The sequence below is a fragment of the Schistosoma haematobium genome, chromosome ZW (assembly GCF_000699445.3).
Source record: "Schistosoma haematobium chromosome ZW, whole genome shotgun sequence".
NCBI classification, from domain to species: domain Eukaryota; kingdom Metazoa; phylum Platyhelminthes; class Trematoda; order Strigeidida; family Schistosomatidae; genus Schistosoma; species Schistosoma haematobium.
In genome coordinates, this window is record NC_067195.1 from 51,946,547 (window position 1) to 51,960,404 (window position 13,858).

At 35.5% G+C, this 13,858-nt stretch overlaps 1 protein-coding gene across 1 annotated transcript; it reads right to left on the reverse strand.

Moving 5' to 3' along the window:
- Nucleotides 1-7,432: 7,432 nt before the first annotated feature.
- Nucleotides 7,433-10,101, reverse strand: PDCD5 (Programmed cell death protein 5; the record flags this gene model as incomplete). Its single annotated transcript, XM_051211697.1, has 5 exons — nucleotides 10,038-10,101; nucleotides 9,906-10,002; nucleotides 9,780-9,871; nucleotides 7,525-7,596; nucleotides 7,433-7,480 (listed from the first exon to the last, which is right to left on the reverse strand). The coding sequence occupies exons 1-5, from the start codon at nucleotides 10,065-10,067 to the stop codon at nucleotides 7,433-7,435; spliced, it is 339 nt and encodes a 112-aa protein (XP_051071785.1). The 5' UTR covers nucleotides 10,068-10,101.
- Between the last annotated feature and the right edge of the window lie 3,757 nt (nucleotides 10,102-13,858).

Consider the following 13,858-nt stretch of genomic DNA (forward strand, 5'->3'; position numbering starts at 1 on the left):
GGTCAATTTCACATATATGTTAGGAGTCGGGCTAGTGTTGTGGATTAGAGTAATCACCTCGTAGGACTTTCGTCACCGACTAGCATCAATTCTAATCCCAAAAGGTTAGGGTCAAATGTTATGTGTTAAACTGAAGTTTTGAGTTAGTTTTACAAATTTGGATCAAGGTTTCCAACACGAACTGATATCAGCTATAATACAACGCTTCACCACCTTTCTGTTGACGAACTTCAGCAATTCAGGATTGACATTCACCGTAAGCATAAAAATGAGAGAACATCATTTAGCTTCACTAAACACTTGATTACGCAATGAACGACATCAAGTAATTAAACACACAATCTGCATTTGGAGCAGGTATGTTGTGTAATTTATGTCAAGCACCACTTAAAATTTACTTTTTGATTGCAAAATAGATGTGTTTATTGACTTCAAGCATTTAACGAACCAAATATTGCCAATTTTCATTTAGTGAATAACAACGTACATTATCACAGTACTTTGGATTTCGCGCAATACACAAAAGGCATTATCTTAATTGTGTTTGATCAACTCTAGGCTATCAGTATATTATGCTCTTACCGGGAAAGACCTTCAAAAGTTTTGTTAAGTCTGTTACGTAAAGTCTGTTTGCACTGGACGATATAAATCTCTTTTCCACAAATTATTTACTTCCAAAAGTTTTTTTTCATTAGATAAAAACTGGCTAAAAATTAATAGTTATTATTTCAAGCTTCTTTCTATATCATACACTTTATGGTAGAGTTTTGCTCTCTAATTTACATGGTTTATTCGTGTAGACTTCATTATTCTTCTGAACCGTAACATGAGTACAAACTTTAGCTAGAATTGATATATTCGAATTTCTTCACATGACTAATAGGTCATCCTTTCTAATTCTTCAGAAAACTATAAAAGTGATGACTATATATGTATCACATTAATGACCATTTTCAAGAAGACAGTTTTACAGATTTTTGAGTAAATAAGGATTACATTACTGCGCACTGCATAGAAAGTACTTCTAAGGCATAAAGATGTGTGACTAAATTTAGATATGATCACTGTGTCATAGTCTACTAACGTCATTATGTCACTACATTAGCAGTTGTATACAAACAATGTAGAATCAATATACAGGAGATAAAAAGTATTTTACGGCCTCAAAAAGTATTCGAAAGCAAATGGATGTTCAGTTGCATAAGTGAGTTTCAATACCAAACATATGTTGATGAATTATATACACTAAATAATCCATAAACATTGAGAAAGCGCTGTAAAAATCCTGTTTCATTAGCAATAAACTCTTATTTGGTCCATATGTGAGTAAAATTTTCCATGTCATTTTGATAGTAGTTTGTTTTTTCAATGGAAGATTTATCGTAACTTTCGTGTTTTATTTTAGATTAATATCTAGTACGTTCTAAATAATGACAAATGGATTCCGATAACTTATACAAGTGATTATATTGATTAACAAAGACCCATAATTCAATAATCTTTTCATGAAATATCTCTTCGCATTTTATATTAAAGTGTGTATTAGTTCATATCATACTCAAATAAGCTGACTCATCACCATTGTGAGACATTAAAGAGGAAGAATGTATTTGTAAAATCTCAGCGAATGAATTTCGAAGTAAATCCAACGTTTCGCCTGGCAATCTGGTCGATAATTTTGTTGTTTGATTATATTTTCCTGAGATTTTACAAATACATTCTTCCTCTTTAATGACTCACATTAACTCGACGCCCAAATATTGTGAAACTGTTCGTTCAAATTTAGACGAAAGTTCTTATTCATCATCATTGTGTATTGGGATACTTTAGATGTTACTTATATCTATACGCAGTCATCATTATTTTAACTCAAATACATATCATCTGTTATATTACAAATACAAAATGCAATAAATCTAAAAAAAAATTTCAAATTATACTGTACGTCTTTATCAATCCCAATTACATTCCATGGATTCTGTTTATTATAAGCTTTCGGTTAACCCATTAACTACTATCATGCCACTTACTACTCCTAGTTTGCTGCCAGTCTATTACTCAGTTTCCCTTATTCACAGCAACTTTGTTGTGACACCGTCCGGTATGTCTGTATGTAAATCACGTCTGTTTGAAATATAAATAATGTAGAAGCTGGTTACTGATTTTTGGACTCAAGGCAGGGTGTACAGAGGAGCTTCCAAATAACGAATCAATGGGGACTTAACTGTCGGCTCAAGATTAGTGGTGCAAGTCAGTATTGTAATTGATCAATTCTGAGACACTGGGCTGCCGCGCAAATAGTAGACGAGAAATAAACCAAATTAGGATTAAGATTATGATCAATAATCTGTCACATGAAATTGGTCAGCGGTCTCAAGATAAAACAGTCAAGGAGTGTATATCTTGTAATTTACGACTGGATTTGGTAAGGTTTCAAAGGAAAAATCAAAGTACGAGTTTTCCGTATCTACCACGTGTCGCAGAATCGACAACATAATTCACTTATTTTGTCGTCCACTAAGTTACACTGATAAATGCTTCCGAATGTGACAAATAAGTGACCTCAACGAATGACCTGGTATTAAGAGAGAACTAATTAATTCTCAGTAGGTTATCTAATCTATTCAATTTGTAAATGAAATGTAAAAAAGTGATCAGAATATTCCAGACTTTCCTGAAATGCTCACTTTAGAAATTGTTAGTAGATTAAGCACATGAGATGATGAAATGACCATTGATATCGTTGAAATTACAAATCAGACGTTCATCTGATAAATTTGTGATTTAATTTTACCCCATATCAGTTAAATCTTTATTCTATTCATCAACTTTGAATTGTCTTAACTTTTTGGACATGATGCACTGTATGTATTAAGATAATACTTAGAAACGTGATCAGACTGAATATCACACTTTTTTTCAGTAGTTTTGAGATATTACTATTTTTAGTGGTGGAATTTATACAAAGCTACTCCTCGAACTACAAGACTATAATTTATGGACGAACCAATCAGATTCAGGATAACATGTCTCGGATTTTGGAGCGAATTCCATTCATCCATTTGTCTAAACAGCGTTTTGCCGTTTTAGCTGATGTCAGTTCGTGATGAAAAACATATATCTAATTCCCAACCCGAACAATCAGCTGTAAATCATAATCCTTATTTTTCAAACTCCTTTATAACCCTCACTTGGCCCTAGTAAGTAGGTGGACACTCTCAAGGTCACTAAGGCGTCACTCAAAGGTCGTGCATAAATTATAGTCTCACCTATTTTCCTATCTACTTACTTTTACTCATGACCGACTTCATTACCGTAAACTAGTGTTCGAGTGTATTTATATAACTAATGTCGAAATATTAAATGTACTTGTATTATTTTGTTCATATCATGGTTTTTTATCTCCATAAAATAAGACGTTTTAAGATACGTTTCTTGTTTTATAAATAGAGCTGCCCAATGATAAATTGGAAAAACATGTTTTACACTTTGACTACTTGCAAAACATAAGTAGTATAGTTTCTTGACTGTAATGGACCATACAACAAACGAAACCTAAAAATGTACACTTAAATTGTTTTCAGAATCATAATATATACCATGATAAGAATGTAACCATGGTGAACAGTCCAATAAGTCTACATGAATAACCAAGTGCATAACGTCTTTCATTATTATTAAAAGATATTGATCAGAAACGAAATCCGTAAATAAATGGTCTGAAAAACTCAGATGAGTTTGTGAAAGTTAGGTGGGATTAATTGCATCATTGTACCAGATGAACAAAAGAAAAAAATCAAAACCGTATTGAGTAATCTGTGTATCGTAAGCACAAAGCATGTGTACATAAAGTCTGGAAACAGTATGAGGGTAGCTGTTGGTCATTTCTATGGATTAATTCACTTCGACCCACGGACATCAAACACAAACTTTATCTATATTAACTGATCATTTTCGCTTGCCACGATGCGTGATTTAGGTAGTTTTTTGACAGTAGGACTTGATGACGCTGTCTACAACAATGAAATATTTGCAACTACACTATCTAGCTCATACAACATAACACCACTAAATCATCCGCTTAAGTTGCAAATTTCCACTATTTGATAATCCTTATGTGGTCGATCTTACTAATTAGTTAACAGTGTATAAATACTATCACATAGAAACTGGGATTAGTTCCAAATGTACAACTGGTTAGTATATAGCCAAATACTTAGTCAAAACCAATATAAACCAAGGGATATGCATGTTACAGCCCAAATTTCCATACTATAACAATTCGATGAGGTAAAATTAAGAATATAAATCGAACTGAAATAATAGTAATAGTGAAGAAGAGCAACCATTGGAAAACGCAGTTCAAAAAGCGATGGATTTAAGACATAAAATTTACGAGAAGACTGGAGCTTAATATGTTGGTTAAGATAGAAAATGAATGCAAACACACCACTATGACCGATTATGAGGCACGTCATTAGACATCTCCAAACACAGATATCGATTATCGTGTACACCATAAGCAAGTAGTCTGCACCTACCCAATTTTTCCAGAATATTTGAGCTGGTTATCCTAAACTTCCCTTTGCAAATATTCAAACACGATACACCCCCGAATCTAGGATATTACGAAATAGAGTACTAAAAGCTAAAATATCGACCATAAAAATGAAAGATAGTTGCGCAAGGATACTAAATAACTGAGTTTGGATCTCAAAAATTCTGAAATCAATCGTCAATATGCATTTCAAAAGCATCTAGCTAAAATTCTGGATTTATTAATTCACTATGTGAAGATCTTATAAAATTTGTAAAGATTTTAGTATATTTATTTCTATATGAAGTCGATCCTGATAGCCCATGACCTGTTAGTCAGCTTCATAGGGACCAGTTGTTCGAAAGGATTTCCAAGTTAATTCCATGTAATATGTTATTCAAATAATGATGTTAATTCCAATTCTCTTCCACAGATTAACAAACATTTGTTGAACTTATCTAACAAAATACGAGGAAATCCTACACCACTTAATGCGAATGCTTTATTTCAATACCTTTTCTGTAATGATAAACTACAACCAAATAGAATTACTTTGTCTCAACTCTATTATCAAAGATAAGCCCATGGTTTCACAGGTCTTTTATCGAAGTCCTTATAGTATCAATAATTCAAGCTTATTAAATTTGTGTAAAGGTTTATTGGATAAATTGTTAAATGTTAACTTTAAGACGTGACATACTGAAGGTTGGTGAGATCCGGAAAATCCGTTGCTAACATAAACAATATTACTAGATAATTTTCCGAAATTTCAGATCACCACTTTCCCCAAGAAAGTTTCCTAGCTATGTGTCCTTTATTTACACTAATTTCACTTATCCAATAATAGATTAACCACTAGTTTTCAAGGGATGCTGTAAACATATTTATGCAGCATAATTTTACTTGTCTTACACACAAATATGATTACATTATACTGGAAGAGAACGAACTAGTTTATTAAACAGATTGTGAGATAAGTAAACAAAACTGTGTAAATGGTAAAATTTGTATTCAAATTCTCCAGTTATCATATGTATATGTATATTGTAAGCGATAGACTTCAAATCCACTACTTTTATAAAGCATGTTTGATGTCAGTTAAAATATATATCCGACGTTTGATTTCATACATATTTACTGACACAATTGTTCACGGCAACATGAATTTGAGAAGTCAAAATATGAAATGTATTGAAGATATATGCATTTCATCTATGAGCAGACAAACGGAGTGATAATGCGTAAAAGTAGAAACCAGTCTCTGGCTAAGGTCACTGACTTAAGAGTGGCTCAGCCTTTATATTTAAATAAGTGTGTAAGGTATACATACACCTGAATTCTAGCATGCACACATCAATCTGGAAAACAGACACATTACACACTTGAATAAATACCCCTACGAAAATAAGCACAATTGGTCTATAATGATGATTATAAGGAAATGTACTTGCACGCAGTCACAAAACACTTGATCGGATCGGAATGACATTTACTGGTTAGAGAAATATGCCACATAGAGGTGCGATAAGAAGTCAAACCAATTATAATGTTCGAAATAAATTATTGTCAGATCTAAAGTATAGAAGTATCCTTCTGTTTAGGCTTGTGTGAATCAAAGTTGTTATTCTGGTTATAAAACTTCACATGGGACTAACATCCAAACGTTACCTTAGCCATACATTTTCAGCTCAAATAAAAACCACATCCAGTAAGGAAAATATGCATAAAAACTATTAGTATATGTAAAACAAATGAAACTAATGTCATAATGACAGGTACGAACTTGAAAATCTGTAAGTTCATAACTCCGATAATTGATTTGTTTCAGTCGCATATCATCCTACTTCAAACAAGTTGCTCAAATGGTTGTCTTAACAAAGATGAAAGATGATTCAAATATCATGGTGAAATGCTGCAGCAACAATTATGTGATTGTTATCAATGCTGACCATACAAACTAAAATATGTGAAGCGAGATTCTGAATTGTGACCCACTAGTTGAAAATCGAATGGTCATACCCTTGACCAACACTTTGACACATTCTGAAGAAACTTGTGATTGAATGAGATATTTTGATAATCCTTGTCGTTAATGATCACATCAGAAGATAAAGAAACGAAAGGTCCAATACACAACCAAGTTTTCCTTTGATAAAGTGATATATAAGTTTTCTGCCATATGTCAACTATGATATTGGGTCTAAATAGTTTCGACATGTTATTGTTCAATCATATGAAATGACAGTAGCAGTTGACCGCTCTATCCATAATATAAAGACGTAGCGATCTACTCAAAAACTCAAAAGATATAAAACATTTTAAAATGTTCTCTCAATGTGCTTAGAAAACTGCATTTATTCAGTGTCTTGACCTAACATAACTCAAACAATTAGTGGATTCTCAGGGATAGTAATGTTCAAAAAGTAAGATGGAAAATGTCCAGTCGAATATCTAGGGAAAAAATTTGGCGAAAATGTGAGAATTTAATAATTGCGGTTATATTTGCATTATATAGCTTCAAAATTCGTTTCAAACTAAAGAGCTGATAATCTAACGGGATAATCAAAACTTAACCACTTTAACGTGATGTTGAATGTTAAAAGCATTCAACATTAATAGTTTGTTTCTTAACCCATTTTTGAGCATTGGGGAAATATTGAATAATCTTGACTGTGAAGCGCTAATTGCTAACGATTTGCAAATACAAGTATACAAAAATCTACATCGTGACGAGCATACAATTTACTAGAATTCAGAAAAAAAGATTTCAATCAAGTCAAATTTTAATTATTTTTACAGCGCCATTAATCTTCCTATTACAAATTAAAAAATTTATATATCTCCAAATCTTCATCCATATACATGCCTTACTTCGGAAATTCAGTTGAACAAACATTAAAGTGAATCCTCGTCTGAATCGATAGCTGCGCGACGACGATCAAACTAAGTGAACGTAAATCGTAAAACTAGTGAGTTAAATATCCTACCTTTACTGTGGTAGATTTCTGAGTACCCGAAGAAACCTGCAGGAGAATTTGTTTTAACTGCTCTTCATTCAGCTAAAATGAGTTAGATATAAGAAAAATACTAAAAAACATTAGCAATCACGAACAACAAAAGCTTGAGAAGCGGGACGAAACTCAACGTATTTGTTTGACTGTATGGTTTATGACTAGCAAGGAACTTCATCATACTACACAGATAAGAAGGTAAAACTACTCCACAAACAGTACTTTATTACAGAAATACTTTCCAAACAAAACAAATAGGACTTCCGTTCAAATTTATGGTTGAGACAACGAAATAGAGCTTTAAACCTCATATACTGAAGATACACGGTTAGTGGACACAAACGGCTGTGAAAAAATCAATTGTCGAGAAACCAGTATGTGTCTGAAATTCATTTATAATCGCTAGAACAATATGTCATATGGCTACTCTGATTCCCTCGAGTGGAACTATTATTTGGAAATATCCAAGTGACCAAAATGCCTTTAATCATAGAAGAGTGCGAAGTTGCATTTCTACCCAACAACTTTTAAAAATCTATAACAAAGACATTAACTTTCTTGTTATACCTATTTATTAGGTTTTGGAAATGTGAAGTCGGTAGATAAGAACTAACTAAGTCTACTAAAGATGTATGGATGTAACCAAGGCTCCCAGAAATACTATCTTGCAATAGCTCAAAAAAGTCAACGCTACAAGACATAATGGTCTAGACTGTTTAAATTTTTACATCATATACACTATAATAATTTTGGTGAGCATACTTTTCAAAATGCTGAAAGAAATTTTCATGAAAACGTGAACCGAAGGCCTTAAGTTGACCAGGCACAAGTCAGATAATGCCTTTTGTGTATTGCGCGAAATCCAAAGTACTGTGATAATGTACGTTGTTATTCACTAAATGAAAATTGGCAATATTTGGTTCGTTAAATGCTTGAAGTCAATAAACACATCTATTTTGCAATCAAAAAGTAAATTTTAAGTGGTGCTTGACATAAATTACACAACATACCTGCTCCAAATGCAGATTGTGTGTTTAATTACTTGATGTCGTTCATTGCGTAATCAAGTGTTTAGTGAAGCTAAATGATGTTCTCTCATTTTTATGCTTACGGTGAATGTCAATCCTGAATTGCTGAAGTTCGTCAACAGAAAGGTGGTGAAGCGTTGTATTATAGCTGATATCAGTTCGTGTTGGAAACCTTGATCCAAATTTGTAAAACTAACTCAAAACTTCAGTTTAACACATAACATTTGACCCTAACCTTTTGGGATTAGAATTGATGCTAGTCGGTGACGAAAGTCCTACGAGGTGATTACTCTAATCCACAACACTAGCCCGACTCCTAACATATATGTGAAATTGACCCTTTTCTTCTACAATGGATAATTTGACATGTGTGAGTTAATTATTTGGATCCAAGTTGTTATTCCACTACTTTGCATTGTTTATTGTTTTACAACTAGGTAGTGTTTTCAGACTGGCTGACAATTTGCCCAAGGATGTCAGCATATAATACTTAAACCTATTTTTGTTCTTAAACCGCATTTACTGGGAGAGAACTACATTCTTAGCCTGAGAACAAAGTGATGCGTCTGGAGCTTTTACTCTTGTGGAAGGTACTGATCTAGTCAGATTTACTAGGACACATAATACGAGGACCTTTTTATAAAACTGTATAGAAGAGATCTCAATAACACGAAATATGGGAAGGGACAATACAGACCCATACATTCGTGGACTTCAATGGCCTCGATGTATGAAATATACACTACATGTGATTGTTAGTTTTTAGTGGTACTCACGTTCTGCAATAACACTTCCGCTATCGTAAGTAATTACGAGGTAAAAGTCTTGCGATTAAAGTGTTGCAGCCCAAGCCACTAACATTGAAAGCTACAAGTAGTTCATAACGTCGAAATAAACGGCTTGCGTTTATTAAGATTCTGGGATGAGAACACCACAAAAGTAGTAATCTTGCAGTTAATGATAATAACGTTAAAGTTTTATAACGAAACAACGCTCTCCGAGATGATCGTTCTCAAACGAGTACGTCGATTGATAACCAGCACACTGTATTTGCATGTACGATTAGCTGAATATCGCTTAAAAAAACCCACCTGAAACACTTCAAATCAAAAAAGAATGTCTGTAAAGTTAACTACAATATCAAATCTCAACACTTGCAACTACAGTATACACCCACAGTAATACTTTACGATATATTGATACCTTTGGTCCAAGACGTCCAGTTTGAGCCATGTTGATGAGCATGTTTTCAACCATTTTAGCTTTTTCTGGCTTTGTGATCGCAATGGTATTCACTATGAATAGAAAATGCATGTTTATTGAACTTACAACGTGCTCTTGCATCTTGATCGAGAATTTGTGCTAGAATACTGGCACGAATCTCCTGATTTCTTTTCTCCACATCTTCTTTTTGCTTCGTGTCTTTCTAGAGAAAGTGACGAACCCATAATCAAGACATACGTCATCGCCAGATTCGCCACCGGGCATCATAACCACACCATATAAATGTACAACCTTGAGGAATGGCCTTCAGTCACGAACAAGCAACCATAAAATTTAAGAGCCACCCACGAAAATAGACTGAAAGTTAACGGAGCCAAACAGTCCTCAAAAATATAATTAGAGCCTCTAAGCAGTTGCTAAACCTTTTTAAGATTGGAAAAGTCTCAACAATACTAAATCTGGGCACACTGAACTGATATCAAGCGTTGTCAACTCTAGTCAGTGATTACGGATATGTATGGTTCATTTAGTCTATCGGTTGTAGACATTTTGTGGTGTTTGAATGAACTAATGATACCTTTGTACTTGTTGAATGCTTGATTTCGAATTCCAAATACAATACATTCGCTTGTGTTTGTGTCTTTCAGATTCAGGTTTGTGTAGTAAGGACAGAATGCCTACGGCCTATGTTGTTCCTTTTCTAGTGTGCTTCTGTGAGTGTCCAGTCTTCTCTTGAAAGAGTCAATTGAAGGTGCGGACACCACTGCTTCAGGCAGCAGGTTCCAAGTATTGATGACTCGGTGTGAAAACCTGTATGCCACGGGTATTTTGTTCGTTCTCGGCTTTTCTACTCGCCTGCTATGTCCTCTGAGATGTCCCGATCTAGTTAGAAGAAAGAGAGAGGATAAGTTAGGTCCGAAATCATTTCTCAGTACTCTGTACATCAAGATTAGATCTCCCCTTAGTCTGCGATAGGACAGAGTAAAGAGGTTCAGTTTTTCAAGCCGCTCTTTATATGATAAACCCCAGAGTTCCGGAATTGCACGCGTAGCTGCCCTCTGTACCTTTTCTAGTGTGTCTGAGTCACCTTTTAAACAGGGGCTTGCAGCCTGAACACAATTCTCTAACTTAGTTCTCACTAAGGATGTGTATACTATGGTGAACATGGTAGCATCAAACTTAGTGAATGTCCTTTTTAAAGCCCAGAGGGTTCGAAACCCCTTAACTGCAACCTCCCAGTAATGGGCCGTCGTCTTAAGATCATTGCTCACTGTCACCCCTAGGTCCTTATGAGACCGGACTACGGGTAATGACACATCCCCTATGTTGTACGTATTAACCTTTGAATCCCCCAAGTGCATGTAGACACACTTTTCCGAGTTGATAGGCATCAGCCACTCTTTAGACCAGTTTATCATATTACTTAAGTCCGCCTGAAGAGTAAATGCGTCTTTGTCTCCAGTTATTACTCGCCAAATTTTTACATCGTCAGCGTATAATAACATTGGAGACTGTACTATACTTGTAAGATCATTAACGTACATTATAAAAAGTAAAGGACCTAAGACGGAACCTTGGGGTACTCCACTAAGTACTGGTCTCCAGATGGAGCACTTGGAATTTATTCTTACTTTTCGCCTACGACCTACTAGGAAATCCTTAATCCATTTTAAAAGAGGTCCGGCAATACCAAGGTTTGCCAACTTCAATAGCAGTCTATTAGTTGGCACTTTGTCAAAAGCCTTACTGAAGTCTATGTAGACAACATCCACTGAGTTTCCGTTGTCTAGAGCATTAATCCAGAGCTCCCTAGCTATAAGGAGGTTCGTTGTACAGGATAGACCCTTTCTAAAACCATGTTGTGCCATGTTCAGCAAGTTATTGGTTTCCATAAATGCTGTTATGGTCCGTTTGATTATTCTTTCCAGTATTTTAATTACAACACTGGTGAGACTTACGGGTCCGTAATTTGATGGAACTTGTCGTAGACCTGTTTTATGTATGGGAGTGACGATTGCGTCCTTCCAGTTCATAGGTAACACACCTTGGTCAAGTGACATTTTGAATATCACAGTCAGTGGGGCTGTGATATATTGGGCAATGTGTCTCAAGATTTTAGAGTGTAGTTCATCTGGTCCTGTTGACTTCTCCATGTTTAGGGTGCTAAGAGCCTTAAGCACATCGTTTTGGTCGAAGTCCACGGTGAGCAGCTGGTTTGTTGACTCTGTAATTGGGTCTGGTTCTTTCTCTAGAGGAGGTTCCTGAGTGAAAACTGCCCCAAAGTAGTCAGCCATAACCTCAGCTTTTTCCTGATCTTCCTCTATCATTTCAGATTCACTTCCTACTTTAATTAGGTTAGGAATCCAATGATGAATCCTTGTTCTGTAGTTTATGTACGAGAATATCCTCTTGGGCTGCTTGAGTGCAGATTGTGCCAGATGCATTTCATATTTTCTTTGCGCTTCCCGAATTTTAGTTATACACTCGTTTCTTATCGATCTGTAGCGTTCCATCGTACCTGCTGTGCCAAGGCGGATGCCAACATCCCAGCATTTCTTCTTTTGTCTTAGTAAGCGTCGAATATCCCGCCCTATCCAGGGATGTCCGTGCTTCTTTTTCTTCGGGACAGTCCAGGGTATGTATGGTTGAGTTACCCGATTGTATAACTGCCTGAATAGAGTCCATGCCTCTTGTACTGATGCCTTTGAGTCAATTTCACAGTTCTCAGCCGATGCTGCGTAGTTAATTGCCTGCATATCTGCCTTCCATATGTTAAGACGGGCCGGCGCAATTGTTTGACAAACAATATATGTCCTCACGGACATATGTTCCGGATCCAATCAGTTTACGTGAATTACTTAGAATCAGGTTCCTTTCTTCCACCGCGTTGAATGTAACCTTTAGGAGGCGGTTTTTCTGAGGACTTTCGGAATCCACCTTTTTTCCTATTCTATAAAGCTTACAAATACTAACTCCTGAAACTGTATCTGGGAGTAGTTTACTTAATATGATTGAGATCATGTTCAAATCTTGCCTTTGGTTCAGTATCTGAAGATTCTCTTATCTTATGAAAAATGACTGATCTATCAGAGAGATCTGTCTTGTCACGCAGTGAGGATTTTTCTTCTGATAACATCCCTTCCAACGCCTTGCTGAGCAGCTGCGTTTGGCCTACAACCTTTTTCTTCTTATTTTTTTTCTCCTTACCGAAGTCCATTTGTCGCCACTCAGAACAGCCACACCTGGACTATGTGGAACGGTGACAGTTTTATCCGGATCTTCTATTTCGACTAGAGGTGTATGACTGCCGATGTCAATATCAAGCGACACTTCATTCCTCGTTAATGTCAACGGAGATTTCACGTTCCCGTCAACCGCAGTCAGGTCTTTAACGGGTCCAGTAGCAGCGCTTACTACACTGACACATTCTTCATCGTCAGTGCTCCTGTTATCAGTGCTTCCGCCATCGTTCTTCTTGCAGGCCAAAGCCAATAGGCCCATAGCCTCCTGTATTAATACCTTTTTATCCGTACAGCAAAACATACAAAGCCAATGCGAGTTAGGCTTCGAGCATCTTTTGTAAGCCGTCGGACTTAGTCGTGTACACATTTTGTGATACCACTTTTTACAATCGTCACACTGCATTCCCTCCTCAACGGAGAACAAACAATTTGTGAGTCTTACCAACCATTGTAATTCGATTTAAAAGGTTTAAAAACAAAAAATGATAACAATGTGAACACAAGTGTTAGTCAAGGACTAAAAAACAGGTACTCAGGACAAAATTTAGCAAAAAATTTCAAACTTTAACCAAAGAACTCTTAGTTAAAGTAGACAAAGAATGCTTTTATGTGCAATAAGCACTAAAAGCAAGTATAATCACAACAAGTACAAAAATCACTGCCCCTTCTTAATTCAATCGCGTTATTTCTGGGACTCTTAGTTCGTGCTATAATTCAAATAATTCAAAACATTATACATTTTCGAATAATTTACGTTGTGGAACAAAATGAATATATCACTTTCACGTCGTGACTGAGCGCGCTACACCTGACAGG